The sequence below is a fragment of the Pan troglodytes genome, chromosome 2, assembly GCF_028858775.2.
Source record: "Pan troglodytes isolate AG18354 chromosome 2, NHGRI_mPanTro3-v2.0_pri, whole genome shotgun sequence".
NCBI classification, from domain to species: domain Eukaryota; kingdom Metazoa; phylum Chordata; class Mammalia; order Primates; family Hominidae; genus Pan; species Pan troglodytes.
In genome coordinates this window covers 187,432,137-187,452,836 of record NC_086015.1, presented here as the reverse complement: position 1 = coordinate 187,452,836, position 20,700 = coordinate 187,432,137, and the positions used below count along the sequence as shown (strand labels likewise).

The 20,700-nt window shown below is 51.1% G+C and overlaps 2 protein-coding genes across 2 annotated transcripts; one reads left to right on the top strand and one right to left on the bottom strand.

Moving 5' to 3' along the window:
* The first annotated feature begins 8,499 nt into the window (after positions 1-8,499).
* On the top strand, positions 8,500-10,838 carry CAMK2N2 (calcium/calmodulin dependent protein kinase II inhibitor 2). The gene is made up of 2 exons (XM_001149517.6): positions 8,500-8,936; positions 9,825-10,838. The coding sequence occupies exons 1-2, from the start codon at positions 8,768-8,770 to the stop codon at positions 9,893-9,895; spliced, it is 240 nt and encodes a 79-aa protein (XP_001149517.1). The 5' UTR covers positions 8,500-8,767; the 3' UTR covers positions 9,896-10,838.
* Positions 10,839-11,297: 459 nt separating this feature from the next.
* EEF1AKMT4 (EEF1A lysine methyltransferase 4) lies at positions 11,298-20,428 on the bottom strand. Its single transcript, XM_003310148.7, has 3 exons — positions 20,174-20,428; positions 12,295-12,578; positions 11,298-11,763 (listed from the first exon to the last, which is right to left on the bottom strand). Exons 1-3 carry the CDS (start codon positions 20,367-20,369, stop codon positions 11,476-11,478), a joined length of 768 nt encoding a protein of 255 aa, XP_003310196.1. The 5' UTR covers positions 20,370-20,428; the 3' UTR covers positions 11,298-11,475.
* Between the last annotated feature and the right edge of the window lie 272 nt (positions 20,429-20,700).

The following is a 20,700-nucleotide window of genomic DNA, read 5'->3' as shown; positions in this document are numbered from 1 at the left end:
TTTACAAATGATAGACAAGAAGAGTTTATGCTGTGGGAAAATGTTCCCCACATACAGTTAAGTGGAGGAGAAAAAGGGTTACAAAATCTCATTTTTGTTAAGCAGAAGGTATAAAAGCATAGTTTAAAAAAAAAAAATTGGAATTGCCAGGCACAGTGGCTCATGCCTGTAATACCAGCATTTTGGGAGGCCAAGGCAGGAGGATTGCTTGAGCTCAGGAGCTCGAGACCTGGGCAACATAGTGAGACCTCATCTCTATTAAAAAAAAAAAAAAATTAGCTGGGCATGATGGCATGCACCTGTAGTCCCAGCTACTCAGGGGGCTGAGGAGGGAGGATCACTTTAGCCTGGAAAATTGAGGGTGCAGTGAGCTATGATTGTGCCACTGCACTCCAGAAGGGATGACAGAGTGAGACCCTATCTCAAAAATCAAACAAGGCCGGGCATGGTGGCTCATGCCTGTAATCCCAGCACTTTGGGAGGCCGAGGCGGGCAGATCACGAGGTCAGGAGCTCGAGACCAGCCTGGCCAACATAGTGAAACCCTGTCTCTACTAAAAACACAAAAAATTAGCCAGGCGTGGTGGCAGGCACCTGTAATCCTAGCTACTCGGGAGGCTGAGGCAGGAGAATGGCATGAACCCAGAAGGCAGAGGTTGCAGTGAGCCGAGATCACGCCACTGTACTCCAGCCTGGGCGACAGAGCGAGACTCTGTCGCAAAAAAAAAAAAAAAAGAAAACAAGAAAAACAAACCAACCAAACAAAAAAAGCAAAAAAGATTAGGAATACATAAAACAAAATATTAATAATAAATATATCTAGCGATGGCATTATTTTTTCTTTATGTTTTTCTGTATAATAATAACATTTCTATAGTCCAACATTTACCTAAGCAGTTTATATATATGTTAACTTATTTAATCCTTGCGATAGCCTATAAGATGGGTTCTACCAATATCATTGTCCATATTTTAGAGATGAGGAACCTAAGACACAGAGAAGTTTAATAACTTGTCCAAAGTTACAAGCAGGTAGAGGGCAGAGCCTGGATTTGAATCTAAGCTTCATGTTCTTAACTGCTACACTATTTTCCTTTTTTTTTTTTTTTTTTTTGAGATGGAGTTTCACTCTTGTCACCCAGGCTGGAGTGCAATGGCACAATCTTGGCTTACTACAACCTCTGCCTCTTGGGCTCAAGCGATTCTTCTGCCTCAGCCTCCAGAGTAGCTGGGATTACAAGTGCCCGCCACCACACCTGGCTAATTTTTGTATTTTTAGTAGAGATGGGGTTTCACCATGTTGGCCAGGCTGGTCTTGAACTCCTGACCTCAGGTGATCCACCAGCCTCAGCCTTCCAAAGTGCTGGGATTACAGGTGTGAGCCACTGCACCCAGCCCAATATTTTCCTTTCAAAGGCAACTAATTTGTCTGCGGCTAGAGTATAATGTTTGATAAATGTGCTATATCACTGGTTTTAAGCCCTTAAAAAAATATATTAAGGCCGGGCTCAGTGGCTCATGCCTGTAATCCTAGCATTTTGGGAGGCCAAGACTGGAGGTTTGCTTGAGCCCAGGAGTTTAGGACCAGCCTGGGCAACATGGTGAAACCCCGTCTCTACTAAAAATACACAAAGATTAGCCAGATGTGGTAGAGGATCACCTAAGCCATGGAAGTTGAGGCTGCGGTGAACCAAGATCATGCTACTGCACTCCAACTTGGGTGATGGAACTGAGACGCTGTCTCAAAAATAATAATAATAATAAAGAAAATTAAATAATAAAATGTAAAATATATTTAAACGTTTTTATTGCAAATGTAATATACTCTAGAATTATATTGAATAAAAGATGAAATTCATTCTGTTGGGATCCTGGTACCATCCTCAGAGATAACTATCATTTGCGTTTTGGTATGTATCTTTCCAAATCTTTCTTTCTTTCTTTCTTTCTTTTTTTTTTGAGACATGTTCTCACTCTGTCGCCCAGGCTAGAGTGCAGTGGCACAATCTCAGCTCACTGCAACGTCTACCTCCTGGGCTTAAGCAATCCTCCTGCCTCCTGAGCATCTGAAAATATATGTGCTCACCACCATGCTTGGCTAATTTTTGTATTTTTAATAAAGATGGGGTTTTGCCATGTTGCCCAGGCTGGTCTCAAACTCCTGAGCCCAAGCAATCTACCTGCCTCAGCCTCCCAAAGTGCTGGGATTAAAGGTGTGAGCTACTGAGCCTGCCCAGATCTTTCTTTTATGTGCATTTATGTTCCTACATATACTGTATGTATATATGTGAATGTAGGTGTGTATACATATGTATGTATGTGTACTTTTCCCACATATGTAAAATTCTACTCTAAACTTGTTATTTGGTGACATTTTGGCAGGTCTTGAGGATTTTACCATGTCTGTTCACATAGATCTTTCTCATTCTTTTTTTGGTAATTGATATAGTTTGGCTGTGTCCCCACCCAAATCTCATCTTGACTTCCCATGTGTTGTAGGAGGGACCTGGTGGGAGGTGATTGAATCATGGGGGCAGGTCTGTCCTGTGCTGTTCTTGTGATAGTGGGTGGGTCTCATGAGATCTGATGGTTCTGTAAGAGAAAGTTTCCCTGCACAAACTCTCTCACTTTGCCTGCTGCCATCCATGTAAGACATGACTTGCTCCTCCTTGCCCTCTGCCATGATTGTGAGGCCTCCCCAGTCATGTGGAACTGTAAGTCCATTAAACTCTTTTTCCTGTATAGATTATCCACTCTCAGGTATGTATTTATCAGCAGTGTGAAAACAGACTGATACAGTAATTTATCAGTTTCTTTTAAATAGAATGGGCCCTAGAAATACCCTCATGGTGTGGGCTTCCATCAGGTGGATAGGGTAGGACCAAAAGGCCCAGAGAGAGTCTAAGGAAGGAGAAACATGATCATGAGAAATGATAGTAAAAATACTACCCCCCCAAAAAATATATACATATGCATTTTTTTTTTTTTGAGATGGAGTCTCACTCTGTCACCCAGGCTGGAGTGCAGTGTCGCAATCTCAGCTCACTGCAAGCTCTGCCTCCTGAGTTCACACCATTCTCCTGCCTCAGCCTCCCAAGTAGCTGGGACTACAGGAGCCTGCCACCACACCTGGCTAATTTTTTGTATTTTTAGTAGAGATGGGATTTCACTGTGTTAGCCAGGATGGTCTCGATCTCCTGACCTCATGATCCGCCCGCCTCGGCCTCCCAAAGTGCTGGGATTACAGGTGTAAGCCACCACACCCGGCCTATGTTTTTTGAGATGGAGTCTTGTTTTGCCACCCAGGCTGGAGTGCAGTGGCCGATCTTGGCTCACTGCTACCTCTGCCTCCCGGGTTCAAGCAATCCTCCTGCCTCGGCCTCCCCAGTAGCTGGGATTACAGGTGCCCACCACCATGCCCAGCTAATTTTTGTACTTTTAGTAGAGACGGGGTTTCGCCATGTTGGCCAGGCTGGTCTTGAACTCCTGACCTCAGGTGATCCACCTGCCTTGGCCTCCCAGAGTGCTGGGATTACAGGTGTGAGCCACCACACCCGGCTTACCCCAAAATATTCCTAACAGCTTGTATTTGTTTCTTAGGGCCGCTGTAACAAGGTACCACAAACCGAGGGCTTAAAACAACAGAAACTTATTCTCTCACAGTTCTAGAGGCCAGAAGTCCAAAATCAAGGTGTTGGTAGGGTTAAGCTCCTTTGGAAGACTCTAGTAAAGAATTCTTCCTTGCCTCTTTCAGCTGCTGGTGGCTCCCAACAATTCTTGGTTTTCCTTACCTTGTAGTTCCCTCACTCCTATCTCTGTGTCTTTCATGTGGCCTTTTTCCGTGTGTGTCTGTTCTCTTCTTATAAACACATCGGTGATGGGATTTAGGGCCCACCATAATCCAGTATAACCCCACCTTAATTTATTTTTTATTTTTTTCTTTCTATATAAGACAGGGTCTCCCTGTGTTGCCCAGGCTGGTCTTCAACTCCTGGGCTCGTGGGATCTTCCTGCCTTGGCCTCCCAGTGCTAGGATTACAGGCATGAGCCACCACACCCGGCCTATATTTTATTTATTTTATTTTATTTTATTTTATTTTATTTTATTTTTTGAGACAGGATCTCACTCTGTCACAGAGGCTGGAGTGCAGTGGCATAATCTGGGCTATTTTTAATAGAGATGGGGTTTCTCCATCTTGGCCTGGCTGGTCTCGAACTCCTGACCTCAGGTGATCCACCCGCCTGGGCCTCCCAAAGTGCTGGGATTACAGGCATGAGCCACCTAGCCTGACTGTACCTTATCTTAACTAATTGTATCTGCAAAAGCCCTACTTCCAAATAAGGTCACACTTTTTTTTTTTTTTAGACAGGGTCTTGCTCTGTCACCCAGGCTAGAGTGCAGTGCGGTACAATCATAGCTCACTGTCAACTAGCTCCTGTGCCCAAGTTATCCTCCTATCTCAGCCTCCCAAGTAGCTGGGACTACAGGCATGCACCACCATGCCTAACTAATTTTTTTTTTTTTTTTAGTAGAGATGGCGTCTCACTATATTGCCCAGGCTGGTTTTGAACTCCTAGGCTCAAGTCATCCTCCCGCCTTGGCCTCCCAAAGTGCTGGGATTACAGGCATGAGCCACTGCACCTGGCCCTGGGTCACACTTTGAGGTTACAGGTGAACATTGAATTGTTGTGGGAGTCCCTATTCAATCCACTACAGGGGTCTACAGTTTCCACTTGACTAAAAGTGTCACTAATACTCAATTGTCAAAAGGCATGTTATCTGTGTAGAGCACGTGGAGCAAGTATACTGGGTTTGAGGGACTTCCAATTGAGATACTCAATGCACTGTCACGCAACTCTATACAAGCTTTATTTCATTTTAGAGAAAATGTATTTTCCTCTCATGGGAAGGAAGCAGAATATAAGAATTTTAAAGAGAGGAGCAGAATTTAAAGAAATCCCCACATTTTTACAACATAGCTGAAGCTTATATATCGTAATAGTCCACAGGTTTGTACTTAGGACTTTTGCTTTAACCATGATCCAGCAGGCACGGCAGGGACGGGAATATAATTATTTAAGAAGGAGGTAACCAAGTGAATTCTGGATTAAACTGTCATTTTTCCAATCTCCCTCATTGTGCAGAGAGAAAGAAGAATTGTTTCAATTCCTCACACAATGCTCTTATCTCATCCTTGGCAAGAACCCTCATGCCTCTTCTTTGGCATTTTAGGTGAGGGGCAGCTCACTACCTCCTGAGACAACCCACTTTACCCCAGGAGAGTTTCATCTACAAAACTGTCCTTTTCTTTTTTTTTTTTTTTGAGTCAGGGTCTTGCTCTGTCACCCAGGCCAGAGTGCAGTGGCACCATTATGGCTCACTGCAGCCTCAAACTCCTGTGCCCAGGTGATCCTTCTACCACAGCCTTGCAAGTAGCTGGGACCACAGGTGTGTACCACCATACCCGGCTTGCTTATTTATTTACTTATTTATTTAGAGATGGGGCCTAGTTATGTTGTCCAGCCTGGTCTCCAACTCCTGGCTTCAAGCGATCCTTCTGCTTCAGCCTTCTGAGTGGCGGAATTCACAGGTGTGAGCCATGAATGTTGCCCAGCAAAACGTTCCTTAATAAGTAGGTTTTATCATCCCCATGCTTCAGACTAGAACATGGGGCTTACAGAGGTATCATATCATGCAGACACATGGTGAAAAGACTAGAAGGATATGTATATATATAGTTATAAGGCCGGGTGTGGTGGCTCATGCCTATAATCCCAGCACTTTGGGAGGCCAAGGCGGGCAGATCGCGAGGTCAGGAGTTCAAGACCAGCCTGGCCAACATAGTGAAACCCCATCTCTACTAAAAATACAAAGACTGGCAGGGCGCAGTGGCTCACACCTGTAATCTCAATACTTTGGGAGGCCGAGTGGGCGGATCACGAGGTCAAGAGATTGAGACCATCCTGGCCAACATGGTGAAACACTGTCTCTACTAAAAATACAAAAATTAGCTGGGAGTGGTGGCACGCACTTGTAGTCCCAGCTACCCAGGAGGCTGAGGCATGAGAATCACTTGAACACAGGAGGGGGAGGTTGCAGTGAGCTGAGATGGCGCCACTGCACTCCAGCCTGGCGACAGAGTGAGACTCCGTCTCAAAAAAAAAAAAAAAAAAAAAAAAAAAAAACTGGGCATGGTGGCGTGTGCCTGTAGTCCTAGCTACTCGGGAGGCTGAGGCAGGAGAATCGCTTGAACCTTGGAGGTAGAGGTTATGGTGAGCCAAGATCGCGCCATTGCACTCCAGCCTGGGCAACGGAGCAAGACTCCGTGTCAAAAAAAAAAAAAAAAAAAAAGATGTTATGTGATTTTCTTAATTTTCCTAAAATTTTTTTCCTTCCTTCCTTTCTCTCTCTCTCTCTCTCTCTCTCTTTCTTTCTTTTATTGAGACAGAGTCTCGCCTCGCTTTGTCGCCCAGGCTGGAGTGCAATGGCCCAATGTCCGCCAACTGCCACCTTTGCCACCCTAGGTCAAGCGGTTCTTGTGCCTCAGCCTCCCAAGTAGCTGGGACTGCAGGTGTGTGCCACACCTGGCTAATTTTTTTTGTATTTTTAGTAGAGACGGGGTTTTGCCATGTTGATCAGGCTGGTCTTGAACTCCTGACCTCAGGTGATCCACCCACCTCGCCTCCCAAAGTGCTGGTATTGCAGGCGTGAGCCACTGAGCCCGGCCTCCTAAAATGTTTTAAGTACAAACGAATTAATTTTTTAAAACCATGATTATGGGTCCTTCAGTTCAAGGTCACTGAGAAAGTGGGAGTCAGGATTGGAACCCATTACTGGACAACTTCCAGTGGATGTGGAATTTTCTGGACTCTCTTCCAGTGACCCCAGTCTTCCGCCTTTATTGTCCTTCCAGTTTCAGGGCTCCTCTCACTCCAGGCTGGGCCTCCACCTCCAGCTGTGGCCCTCATCCCGGAGACTAGGACAGAGCAGAGGAGGGCTTCATAGTGATGGGCCCCCAGGCCTGGGCCCTTGAGTGAGGCTGGCATCAAGGTATCCTGTGGCATACCGCCCCCCACCCCATCCAGTTCCCTGGGCAGCCACCATTGCGTTTGTCCCTGTGTCTCCGGTATTAACACCTGGCGAGGAAGTGTTGGAAGGAGACCCACTACAAGGCAGCCTCACCAGCTGTGTGATTTGGTAATTTGGCCAGATTAAGGAAGGAAAGCGCGTTCGCCTGGAGTGTGGAATGAACTTACAGTTATCAGCGCTGCCGTCACTGTCGCCGCATGTGAGACACCCCCTCCTCCCCAAGGCCAGTGATTGCGCCAGAGCTCCTGCGCGCTGGCAAGCAGGTGACGCCGCGGGTGACGGCCAGCCAGGGCGGGGGTTGTGGGGGCGGGAGGCAAGGGGAGAAGAGGGCATGTTCCCGTCGGTGAAGCGAGAACTCACCCGTGGTCCAAAGCAACGAGGGCGGGGGGCACCCTCCATCTCTACCGCACTCCCTCGGGGCATACACTGGCGCGCTCCGCGTCCTCAGGTGCTCCGAGCTTCCCCGCGTCACCCGCAGCCAGGGCGCCCCCCGCGACGCCGCCATTCATTCCTCCTACACTGCGAGCGCACCACTCCAGAGCCGCGGGGGGCTCCAGCCACCGGACTAGGGCTGGGGGTGTCTGCCCTGGTGTGCGCGCGTCGGCCCAGTTACTATAGACCCCTCCTAGGAGAGACTGAAATACCCAGATTCAGGAGACGGAGACACTGTGGCACAGAGATACAGGAGTCAAGAATGGAGATAGATGGAGAAAGGCAGACACTTAAGGGACAGGCATAGACAAAGGCCATAACACAGCGAAAGAGATACGGGGCACAGAGACAGAGATACAGACACTTAGAGATGGACTGACACATACAAAGGCGGAGACAGAGACACAGACCGGCACTCAGAGACGCACGGACCCTGACGATCTACTTAAGACCAGAGCAACTAGTACAAGAGCGCGTCAGCGGCAAGGGCACCATCCCACTGGCCCGAGCTCTTCCCGCGCTGTGGGTTCGTGCCTTCCCCAGTCACCCTGTACCCGAGTCTCCTCCCCGCGCATTTCCCGCTCCCCGCTTTCCATTGCCAGCCCTGCGGCCGCCTTCCCGCCCCAACGCGCCCGGCCAGCTTTTGCCCCCCTGCTCCCAGTCCCCCTTGCACGCCTCTCCCAGCCTAGGGGTCAGACCCTCCCCCAAGCTCCTCCAGTACCAGGCTCGATCCCACCCCCCTTCGGTCCCGCCCCTCCCCGCCAGGTCCCAGCCGGGTTGGCTGGTACTATTCCCCAAGACCCACGTGCTGGCCATTCCCCGCCACAGTGCGGGAACCTCCCACTCCAGCTGCCTCTGTTCCGGGGGTAGCTGGGCGCGCTCCTGCCCCCGGCCCCGCCTCTTTCCCCTGGCCAGTGCCCGCCCCGCCTCCACCGCGCCCCGCCCGCCGTGCTCTGCCGCAGTCGGGCGCTCATCGTCATTCCGCTCTTGCCGCCGCCGCCGCCACCCCCGCCCCCCGCCCCCGCCCCCGCCCGGTCCCCGCCACCGCCGCCGCCGCCGCCTGCCCAGCGGCCCGGGAGGCGGAGGCGCGGGGGAGGAGGCCCCGCTTGGCTCCTCAGCCCCGGATGCTGCATGACTTCATCCTTCCGCCGGCTCCCCTGCTGAGGTAGGGCCGGTCCGGCAGCAAGCCCGCCGCCCGCGCCCCGCCGCAGTCCCGCTCCCGCCCCGCGCCCACCCCGCGCCCGCCATGTCCGAGATCCTGCCCTACAGCGAAGACAAGATGGGCCGCTTCGGCGCAGACCCCGAGGGCTCCGACCTCTCCTTCAGCTGCCGCCTGCAGGACACCAACTCCTTCTTCGCGGGCAACCAGGCCAAGCGACCCCCCAAGCTGGGCCAGATCGGCCGAGCCAAGCGAGGTACGCGGCCCGGGCCCGGAGTCGCCGCCTGACCCAGAAACCCTCCGCCGGGCGCCCCCGGCTGCCGTTCCCCGCCGAGTGCCCGCAGCTCTTGCCGCAGACCAGCGCACCAGCCGCTCTTCGGCCCGGGCTGGAGGGGGGGGTCCCCGCTGCAGTGTGTGTCCCCCTCTTCCCTTCTCCCGGGAACACGGTGCCCCGGATTCGATGCTCGCCACCTCTGGAAGCAGAGCCCTGGCACCCGGGCGAGGGGGAGGGGCCGGTCGGGGCATTTGGGGCTGCACGGAAGTGGGAACACGGGGTAACGGGCTGATTCTTTGGGATCAAATACTGAGTCGGTGGACAGTACGAAGAACCTTCGGGTCGAGAGGGGCGTCTAACAAGAGAGGGCAGGAGGCCGGGGGTCCGCTTGTCTTGGTTGTTTGCATGGGGAGGGGAGCTCTGTTGGTGCCAGGATCGGAAGAGGGGTTCCAGCGGCGAGAGGGCTCAGGTTGAGGAGAGGGCTGGACCAGCTGGATACTCGGTTTGAGCCCCATTTGAGCAGGGGGATCTGTTGAAGTGCGGGTTGAAGAGGGGGATTCCGTGAGCAAGAGGTTTCTGATCAACTCAGAGGGAGGAAGGCTCAGGTGGCAGGAGGGCTCGCACTGGGAGGGAGAATAGCTGGAGCCTTTGGAAGAGGGGCGTTCCGCCATCGGGAGGGGAGGGGGTCTAGGCTTGGCGGCAGGTTGGGTCTCCAGAAGAGTTCGGACGGGGAGGACACCGCGGCACAGGGTTCCGAGGGGCGTCGCTGGGCCACGGGCAGTAGCTGCGCGGGAAGCTAGGACGCGGGGCTCATTCTCATCGCCGCCGCCCCCCGAGGCTGCGCGGCTGACGCGCTTTCTCCCTGCGCAGTGGTGATCGAGGATGACCGGATAGACGACGTGCTGAAGGGGATGGGGGAGAAGCCGCCGTCCGGAGTGTAGACGCGCCGGCTCGGGCGGCGGGCTCCGGGCCCAGCCTCGCAGCGGCCAGGAGCGCGGGCCGGCGATGCGGCTGCCGGCGCCCCCCCGCCCCGGCCCAGGCGCCCGCGGGCGGGGGCTGCGGGGCCGTGCCGCCGCCGCCGCCAGGCACTCCGGAGCTGTCCGCTTCAGCACCACGGCGGCCGCGGTAGCGGCGGCGCGGACCCGCCCGGAACCCGCCGCCGCGCTCATGCACTTTAAAACCTCGGGCCGCAGCCCCACCCCGCACACCGGAACGGACACGGAGACCCGCGGCCCCCAGCCCCCGGCCCGCCCCCTCCCGCACGGCTCCCCTGCCCCGCCCCCCTCCGGCCAGTCTGGTCTGCAGACCGGGCGGCCGCCGGTGTCGGACCGCGCGCGGCCAGGGATGTTTGGCTGCGTACTTGCATGAGCTTTCCACCCACTTGAGCCCAGTCCTCCGGGCCGTTCCTCGCCCCCACCCCTGTCTGGCGTGACCCCAGCCTCAGCCTCTTTCTAAGGGACTTCCTCAGCACATTTGTATTTTTATATCCGACTCTTTGTTTACTGGCTCTGCTCATGGTTCCTGCCCTCCCCTCAGTCTCGGCCACGCTCTTCTGCGCCTGGCAGATAGGATGGGTGTTGAGGCTGGGGTGAGACAAGCCCCCGACACGGTTACCAACCACATGGCCAGTCTGCCCAGGCCTGACCCCAGGAGGCTTTCTGGCAGACCCCTTCTCCCCAAGGTATCATCACCTTCCAAGGGCCCAGATCCGATTTTACCTTGGACCCCTGCGTCTTGCCCCTGGGAACCCAAATGGGGACTGCTCTGAACCTTTGGATGACATCTGTGGCCCCGGAGATGTTCTCAACCCAGGGGTGCCCTTTGTAAATGTTCCTCCATCCTCACTGTACCAGGAGTGTGTGAATAAACACAGACCCCCCTGTGTGTGTGTGGCCGCTGCTTAGGTCTCAGGAGCCAGGCCAAAATGGGAGGGGGGGCAGGTACTTGGGAATCTCAGGTGCATGTTGCTGGTGAGGGACGGTTGCCAAGTAAGACAGACAGGCCAGCCTGGCCTGGGAATATCATTATGATGTGGCCTCCTTGGGTAGAGATACAACCCAGGCGTGACTGGTCACCAGTGTTGGGGATGGAGCTAGGGTGAGAAACATAAAGCAATCTAGGTTCAAAGCCTGCAGTCTCCTGTGGATAAATCAAGGCTAGATGAGGATCAGTAACAGGCCCCAGGAACAATGGTCTCCAGGCTGGCTGGTGTGCAGAGGGGTTATAATGAGCATTGCCCCAGGGGATGCATCACTGGTGGTTTGGTGTGGTGGCAGAGGAGGTTGGGGAACCCAGGAGAGAACTGAGGAACCCAAGAAAGAAGCAAGAAACCTGGAATCTGGATCTAGTTGGAGCTGGGCTGTATTGGTTCATGTGGGTTCGCTCCCACCCTCTATCTTAGGCATGAGGCCCCTGGGATGTAAGCACCTTGGACCCAACCCCAAGTCCTGAGTCAGGAATTCCAGCTACCTGAGGAGCCCAGGGCAGAATGGCAGGAAGGGCGGAGGACCATGCTCTGGCCTCAGAGCTGAATGGCACTAAGGAAGTCCTCATGATCTGAGTCCTGAAGGAAGCAAGGTGAGGTGGGAGGTCTGGGGGGTGAGAGGATTTGGGCCCCCAGAGCCAGCTGGGCCACACTGAGCTCCCCGCCCTTGTGCATGAGGTAGAGATGGAAGTGGAAACCGCTGCCATAGGTAGCATGCCTCAGGGACCAGCCATAACAGGCTTGGGCATAGTGTCTGGTCCGAAAGTGGGGGGCAGCAGAAGTCATTGAGATGAACCGGCCTCCAGGGACAAGCACGCGGCTCACCTGCAAGGCAGACAGAGAAGCCATTGGTGAGAAGTGGATCTTCAGGTTCTCAAAGGTCAGTACTGCTCCAGATGCCCTCCCAGTCAAACCTCAGGAACCACCCCACATCTGTAGCTCAGGCTTTCCATGGCAAAGAGTGAGCCACTTTCTCTGCCCCTGGCCATTCCTTGGGATTAGGGCTATATTCTATTCAGGGAGGGGTATAGGAGTGATATCAGGTATAGGGGTACCACTTTCCTATAACTGCTCACCTTGGCAGTCTCTGTCACCTGTCAGGAACCTGGCTGCTACCTCATCCCTATGGCAACCCAGTAACCACACGTCAGCCTTTGTGAGCCTGACTACTCCAGCCGCCTCTATAAATCTCGACCCCGCTTAACCCTTCCCTTCCTTCAGAGAGCCACACTCCTGAGGGTGACCCACTACTTGCTCCAAAACATGCTGCTGGCTTCTGATTTCTTCCAGTCCCCTGAAACCTCAACCCCGCAGCCCCACCTATTGATCTGCTTTCCTCTCTTGTTGCTCCCTCACCTCACTCAACACCTGGTCCACAGTGTGGACACCTTCAGAGGACACGGTCCAGGGATCTCGTTCCCCAGCCAGCAGGGCATCCAGCGTGCCCTTCTCGAGCACCACATCAAAAGAAGCACTGGGGAAGTCCAGCTTCCGCACATCCATGGTCTCCCAGCGCAGCTGCGGCACATGGGCATAGCGAGCCTGCATGGCAGCCACCACGACTGATGAGTAGTCCACACTGGTCACATTAGGGAAGCCTCCGAGGAACAGCTCGTAGCTCAGGGCACTGTTCCCGCAACCTGGGGTGGGAGGGAATGGGTAGCAAAAGAGCTACGTTAGCTTTGGTTCTCACCTCCCCCTGAATATCCATCCACTCTTGGCCCCGTTTTCTCTCAGTCCAAACCCTCCAGTACTGAGAGGAGGTGGCAGAGTGCAGAAAAAGCACAAGCCTTGGAATCGCACAGGCCTGGGTGCAAACCCTGGCTCTATCACTCCTAGCTGTGTGGGCTGGGACAAGTTGTTTAAATAGTAGAAACATGGATTTTTTTTTTTTTTTTTTTTTTTTGAGATGAATTCTCACTCGGTCGCCCAGGCTGGAGTACAGTGGTGTAATCTCGGCTCACTGCAACCTCCGCCTCCCGGGTTTAAGCGATTCTCCTGCCTCAGCCTTCTGAGGAGCTGGGATTACAGGCGCGTGCCGCCACGCCTGGCTAAAACTTGGATTTCCTATTCAGAAAAATGAAGATAATAATACGTAGGCCATATACAGGATGTGATGCATTAAACTTAAGAACTAAGAGCTAGGGGCCGGGCGCAGTGGTTCACGCCTGTAATCCCAGCACTTTGGGAGGCCGAGGAGGGCGGGTCACCTGAGGTCAGGAGTTCAAGACCAGCCTGACCAACATGGAGAAACCCCATCTCTACTAGAAATACAAAATTAGCCAGGCATGGTGGCACATGCCTGTAATCCCAGCTACTTGGGAGGCTGAGGCAGGAGAATTGCTTGAACCCGGGAGGCGGAGATTGCGGTGAGCCAAGATTGTGCCATTGCACTCTAGCCTGGGTGACAAGAGCGAAACTCCGTCTCAAAAAAAGAAAAAAAAAAAAAAGAACTAAGAACTGTAGAGTAGCTGAAGGAGCTCTAAAGTTAGGAGTTCAGAGATTTGGGTTCTGATATTCCTAGTCACACAGCCATGGCAAATCATTCAACTCTTTGAGCCTCAGTTTCCTCAAATTCAAAATGGGGATAATACTGGTATCATTAGGACCATAATATTATTAGTAGCATAATAATGATATGAATTAGTATTATCCTAATCCCCAACCTCTTAGAAAACCTCAGAAGATATCAACCCTGGGAAGGCCTCATGTTAGGGGTTATTCTACTTTGTTTTCCAAAACAGAATTAACAAGTGAAGGGGAAACTAGGTGGGGACACACAGTGGAGCTGACTAATTCCTTGCAATTCTTTTTTTCTTTTCTTTTCTTTTCTTTTTCTTTTTTTTTTTTTTTTTTTTGAGATGGAGTTTCACTCTTGTCGCCCAGGCTGGAGTGCAGAGGTGCGATCTCGGCTCACTGCAACCTCCGCCTGCTGGGTTCAAGCAATTCTCCTGCCTCAACCTCAAGTAGCTGGGACTACAGGCATGCACCACCATGCCCAGCTAATTTTGTATTTTAATAGAGACGGGGTTTCACCATGTTGGTCAGGCTGGTCCTGACCTCAGGTGATCCACCTGCCTTGGCCTCCTAAAGTGCTGGAATTACAGGCATGAGCCACCACACCTGGCCGCAATTCTTAATGTATGTATTGAGCACTACATATTAGGCTCTGCCCATGAATAAAAGTCCCTGCCCTCAAGGAGCTCATGCTCCAGTAGGAGGAACAAATGTGTCATCAGACAGTTGCTGCAAAACATGATGAGTGTTTCAATAGAGACAGGCTGTGAGAGCACACAGGAAGGTCTGGACCTCACCTCAGGTGAGTCAGCCAAGAGTTTCCGGGGAGCTGACAACCAAGCAAAGTCTTGAAGAACAGAGTCTTGACAACTTCCCAACACTCTGGTAGGAAGTGCCTGGAAAGCAGTCCCAAAGGGGGTAAGGTCAGGATGGAGAAGGGATAGAGGTGAGAGGAGTGGATGTGGATCTATAGTCCAATGGGCATGACTTCCTTAGAAGATCCAGTGGCCTCTTCCAGGCCCTCCTATGGCCAGTCCCAGCTTGACAATGGAGCTGGGTGACAGCTCTTGACAGCCCCACTGGGGATCTTCAGCTCTTGGGATTAGATTTCCTTTAATCCCCACTTGCCTCCCTAAGAGGATCATGGGATCAGCAGTTGGGATAGCCCTAATCTATCAGGGTTTGGCACCTGGACAATGTACCCAGAGGCAGCTGGCTGCTTGCTCCCCAGCTGCCCCTTCCCATGTTCCTCTTCAAGCCCTGGGGCTCAAGGAAAACTATCTTGCCTAGGAAAACCCAACATGTGCTTCCCAAAGTTGAAGCCACAAAAAGCCATGATAGATACAGCACATGGGATGGGGGTAAGGGTGGCAGAACCTGACTTAGTTCCAGGTTGAAATCCCACTGGGTTTGCTGACCCACAATCCCTTCATTACCCCCACACCTGACCTCATATACCTGTAGAGCTCTGCCAAACTGTGGACAAATCCAGCTTTCCTTCCTTTGTTCTCCTTAGTACAGGATGGCATCTTCCAAGATAACTTTACCAAAGGTGAAGGGGAAACAAAAGCTGGTCACTGGGGCAGTCATTTTTACATGCAGTGACTTTTGATTCTGTTGACTCAGAGATTTGGGGCCAGCAACTGAGAAGGGGCTTGGGAAAGCCACTGCCTTCCAAAGTGGAGCCTGAGGGAAGTAGAGCCTTGGAGAATTGATCCATATCCAAGAATACATCACATGAGGGCCTAGAGCTGAGTGGATCCTAACTCAACACCAAGAGATTGAAATATAAGCCAGAATGCCAATTTACTAATTTATAACAAGAAAAATAGCCATCATGGGAACAGGAGTTGAATCCTCTGGCCAGTCCCTTTTCTCTTTATAGGAAATCTAAATTGGAAGTCAAATTGATTCCAAATTAATATATTTTTTTTTGAGATGGAGTCTCGATCTCCGCTCACTGCAAGCTCCGCCTCCCAGGTTCACGCCATTCTCCTGCCTCAGCCTCCCGAGTAGCTGGGACTACAGGCGCCCGCCACCACGCCCGGCTAATTTCTTTTTTTTTTTTTTTTAGTAGAGACGGGGTTTCACCGTGTTAGCCAGGATGGTCTCAATCTCCTGACCTTGTGATCTGCCCGCCTCCGCCTCTCGAAGTGCTGGGATTACAGGCATGAGCCACCGCACCCGGCTGCTTCCAAATTAATTTTTGATTATGATCAAAAGATTCCAAAGAATCGCTTAAGCATAGGAGTTCAAGAGGCTGCAGTGGGCCAAGATGACACCACTGCACTCCAGCCTGGGGACAGAGCAATACCCTGTCTCTAAAAAAACAAGAAGATTCCTACAGAGCATGAAGTCAAGCAAGCATAGCAAATTGGAGAAGCTCAATAACAGCAAAGTGGGGCCAGCCATCCATATACATTCATTTGCTATGAGGATGTCTCAGCCATGGGGACCAGACACACGAGTCTTCCAACAGGGTACTCTGTTCTCTGAACAGTCCTGGGTAAACTGCCTCTCTGATTCCCATTTTCAATAAAAATAATAATAGCTAACAGTCATTGAACACTAGGTACTATGTTAAGCATTTATAAGAATTATTTCAGTTTACTTTCACGGTAGAGCCATATAAAGGATACTATTGGCTGGGCACAGTGGCTCATGCCTGTAATCCCAGCACTTCGGGAGGCCGAGGCGGGCAGATCACTTGAGGTCAGGAATCGGAGACCAGCCTGGCCAACATGGTGAAACCCCGTCTCTACTAAAAATACAAAAATTAGCCAGGTGTGGTGGTGGGCGCCTGTAATCCCAGCTACTCGGAAGGCTGAGGCAGGAGAATCGCTTGAACCCAGGAGGTGGAGTTTGCAGTGAGCTGAGATTGCACCACTGCACTCCAGCCTGGGCAACAGAACGAGACTCCATGTAAAAAAAAAAAAAAAAAAGACACTATTATTACCATTCCCATTTTCTACATGGGAAAATTGAGGAAAATGGTAAGAAACTTTCTCAAGGTCACATAGTCAGTGGAAGAGCCAGAATTTGGACCCAGGCCTCTATTGCTCCAGAGCCAGAGCTCTTAAACCACTGTGTTCAACTGCCTCCCAGTTTTCAAGAGGCCCACTCACCTTCAGTCGTAACATTCCATTGTTAGCTATATCAATATGACCATTAGGCTATAATTCACAATGTAGTCATTTTACCAGTTTTAAGAGTTCCAGATGCCTCCCTACTCCCATCTGTGTGGTGTCACAAAGCACCCTTACTTTACCACTTCCTTGCTGCATGACAGTAGTGGACACTGTCAGTGTTCTGACCAGATGCCCTGGGAGTCTTTTTACCGATTTTAATTTTTATATCCCTGGGTTTTGGTGTGTGTTTGCTTCTAATGGTGTACATCTGTGACTCTTCAGGCTGAAACTACCTTCAGGGAAACTTTGCTTCTTCCCTTTCTCTGTTCCCTCTAGCTCTTACCAATTCTCCTGGGAGCACATTCTTGACAAGTAACTTGGACATGAATCCTCATCTCAGGATTTGCTTCTGGGGAACTCAATCTAAGACAATGAGTGCAGGGGTTGCCAAATGCAGCTTGCCACCTATTTTGCTAGATAAAGTTATATTGAAACATGGCTATTCTCATTCACTTTTTTTTTTTTTTTTTTTTTTTTTTGAGATGGAGTTTCACCCTGTCACCCAGGCTGGAGTGCAGTGGTGAAATCTTGGCTCACTGCAACCTCCGCCTCCCTGGTTCAAGCAATTAATTCTCTTGCCTCAGCCTCTGGAGTAGCTGGGATTACAGGTGCCTGCCACCACACCCGGCTGATTTTATATTTTTAGTAGAGACGGGGTTTCACCATGCTGGCCAGGCTGCTCTCGAACTCCTGACCTCAGGTGACCCACCCGCCTCGGCCTCCCAAAGTGGTGGGATTACAGGCGTGAGCCACCCCGCCCGGCCGTCATTCACTTTTGTATTGTCTGTAGCTGCTTTTCCACTACAATAGCGGAACCGAGTCATTGTAAAAGAGACTGTGTAGCCTGCAAAGCCTAAAAAATTTACTTGTTTGGCCATTTTCAAACAAAGTTTACAGACCCCTAACCTGGAGTAAGTCTCTTAATACTTTTGACTTGTCTTTAGGGGTTGTCATAAGGATTAAGTAAGTTAGAAAGGGCCCAGCACATTCTCTGGCTCTTATCAGGCACTCAACTTAAGTCTGTTGAGGTGGAATGTAACGAAGAGTATTCCCCAAGTTGTGGGTCCTGTTCTTACATCTTGGGGATTCTAGAAATTCCCCTTTTGATTTTTAGACTTCTTGCCCCTCCTATCCAGAAAAGGATAGTTCCCAGTCAAGCAGATTTTTTTTAAAGCATCAGTTTGGTGAAAAACCAGTCAAGCAGATTTTAAGGCAGTGTTACTCTGCCAATCACCAGCATAAGAATCTGCTGTGAAGCTTGTTGAACATACAGATTCCTGAGACCCACATTAGACCATCCCTGGAATTAGAATCTCACAGTGCAGTCTAGTTCCCCAGGTAATTTTGATACACACTAAAGCTTGAGAAAACATAGATCTAAGGTAAATCTATAAATAAGTGCAATGGTTTAAAATCACAGATTCAAGGAAGTGTTTACTTGTGGGGAGAAGGGGTTTTAGGAGGACCACACAGAGAACCTTTAATATACTTTTCATTTTGCCAGGCATTGTTCTAGGTATCCTTCATGCTCATTTAATCATCTTAAAGCCCAATTAATAAACATACTTATGTTTTTAAGTTTGAGAAAATGGAAGCACAGAAATTCAAGTATTTTGTCCAGGATTACACAGCCAGTATAAGCCGAGCCAAGATTCCAACATAATTCACTGCCTCTAGAGTCCAAGGTGGTTTTTTGTTTGTTTGTTTTTTGTTTTGCTTTGTTTTGAGACAGGGTCTCATTCTGTCACCTAGGCTGGAGCCCATTGGAGCCATCACAGCTCACTGCAGCCTGGATCTCCTGGCTCAAATGATCCTCCTGCCTCAGCCTCTTGAGTAACTCGGACTATGGGCACAGGCCACCATGCCCAGCTAAGTTTTAATTTTTTTTTTTTTTGAGACAGGGTCTTACTCTGTCACCCAGGCTGGAGTGGAGTGGTGCAATCTCGGCTCACTGCAACCTCCACCACCTGGGCTCAAGTGATTCTCCTGCCTCAGCCTCCCAAGTACCTGGGATTACAGGCACGTGCCACCAATTCTGGATGATTTTTGTATTTTTAGTAGAGACGGGGTTTCACCATGTTGGCCAGGCTTGTCTTGAACTCCTGACCTCAAATGATCCACCCACCTTGGTCTCCCAAAGTGTTGTGATTACAAGCATAAGCCACTGCTCTGGCCTAAATTTTTTGTAGAGATGGGATCTCACTATGTTGCCCAGGCTGGTCTTGCCTCCTGCGATCAAGTGATCCTTCCACCTTGGCCTCCCAAAGTGCTGGGATTATGAGCGTGAATCATGAGGCCAGCCCAGAGTCCAAGTTTTTCTTTCTTTTTTTTTTTTGAGACAGAATTTTGCTCTCCTTGCACAGGCTGGAGTGCAATGGCATGATCTTGGCTCACCGCAACCTCCGCCTCCCTGGTTCAAGTGATTTTCCTGCCTCAGCCTCCCAAGTAGTTGGGATTATAGGCATGCACCACCATACCCGACTAATTTTTTGTATTTTTAGTAGAGATGGGGTTTCTCCATGTTGGTCAGGCTGATCTCGAACTCCCGACCTCAGGTGATCCACCCGCCTTGGCCTCCCAAAGTGCTTGGATTAATGGCGTGAGCCACCGCGCCCAGCCAAGTTATTAACCACTAAATTATACTTTTTTTCTATCCCTAGTAATGTTCTATTTCTCAAACTGAGTGGAATAGACACACACATTAGATTTGTTATTTATACCTTACATATATATTACATATACCTTTTTTATTTATTAAAGACTTCACTTAAACATACAAAGGCTTTTACAAAGAGCAAAGTAAAAACGACAATTGGAAGAAAACCTGTTGCTCATTCAAACTTTACTAGCGCCTCCAAGGCTGACAGTAGGAGAGAACCTCAAGAGGTCAGCCGAACACCCCAGAGCCCTACCTTTCCTCCAGCACGTCTTCCCTTTGGGGAATCGTATCACCCTGGGCGGCAATCTCCCCTCCACCCCTAGAGGGTGCTGTTCTCACTCTCTAAGGCATAGGACCAAGTTTCAGATAGGACTCTCTCTAGGTGACTCTGGCTCCCAGTGCCCAGGGGCAAAAAGAAAAGCGCTTGGCATTATTCTCGAGGTGCCTGCGCGTGCCGCCTCCGATGTGAACTCGCAGTCCCATTTCTAGAACTGAATCTAAAGCTCAGAACGGGTTCATGACTTGTCCTAAGTTATACAAGTCAATTAGCGCTACGACTTGAACTAGGTCCTCTGAGCAATCCGGTCCCCAAGGCTGCCTGCCTCCCGAGGGTCCGGACAGGGTCTTGGGTACCCCCCACGCTCAAACTCTGAGGGACTGTCTTTCTCCAGAGGGCCCCGGGACCAACAATCTCTTACTCCTGTTTGCCTTGACTAAATACAGCCGGCACTCTGAAGGAGCTGGATCTCGCGTCCCAACTCAGGCGTCCTCCAAGAGGGGTAGACAGGCGGGAGGAAAGCGGACCGGGCCAAGCCCATGCAGCGCCGGTCCTGCCAGCTCTACCTGGCGGGGCCGCCCCGGGATTACCCACCTAGCACAAGGATACGGTCCTCGGGCCGCAGCTCCGGCTCTAGGAGGGCACGGAAGGAGGAGAAGTCCCCGAACCAATCGTAGGGGGCAGAATCGGCTGCGCCTTGGTAGCGCTGATCCCAGTACTCGACTTCGCGGTACCCGCAGTTCCGCTCCGGTAACTCCGGAGGCGCCCTACTGGCCCCTGGAGAGGCCATGCTCTCAACCGCCGGGCAGCCAGAGCCGCCGGCCCTTCAGCCAATACGGAAGGCAGGATGCAGAAGGCGGGGCCCTGGTGTCTCCGCCCACCATCTGCAGTTGCTCAACACAAACACGTGGAACTTCCGTCCTTTACTAAGCGCTCTTCGAAGAATCCTCCGGCTGGGAAAACCATCGTCCAGACCCTGAATCCTCCGGCTGTACTGCCAAGTCATTTCCTAGGGCCGCACTCATGGTGTCAGACTCACGTGGGCTCATCACTGCGTCCTCTCATATTTTCAATGTGAATGACTTTTATCAGGAAATCTGAAAATTAGTGAAAGGTTCATT

Excerpts from the sequence above, each read along its gene's own strand:
- CAMK2N2 (XM_001149517.6), top strand. The coding sequence starts at position 8,768 with ATGTCCGAGATCCTGCCCTACAGCGAAGACAAGATGGGCCGCTTCGGC. Across the intron at positions 8,937-9,824 it reads GATCGGCCGAGCCAAGCGAG|TGGTGATCGAGGATGACCGG; the intron begins GTACGCGGCCCG and ends CTCCCTGCGCAG.
- EEF1AKMT4 (XM_003310148.7), bottom strand. The coding sequence starts at position 20,369 with ATGGCCTCTCCAGGGGCCAGTAGGGCGCCTCCGGAGTTACCGGAGCGG. Across the intron at positions 12,579-20,173 it reads GGACCGTATCCTTGTGCTAG|GTTGCGGGAACAGTGCCCTG; the intron begins GTGGGTAATCCC and ends CTCCCACCCCAG. Across the intron at positions 11,764-12,294 it reads TGGACCAGGTGTTGAGTGAG|GTGAGCCGCGTGCTTGTCCC; the intron begins GTGAGGGAGCAA and ends TCTGCCTTGCAG.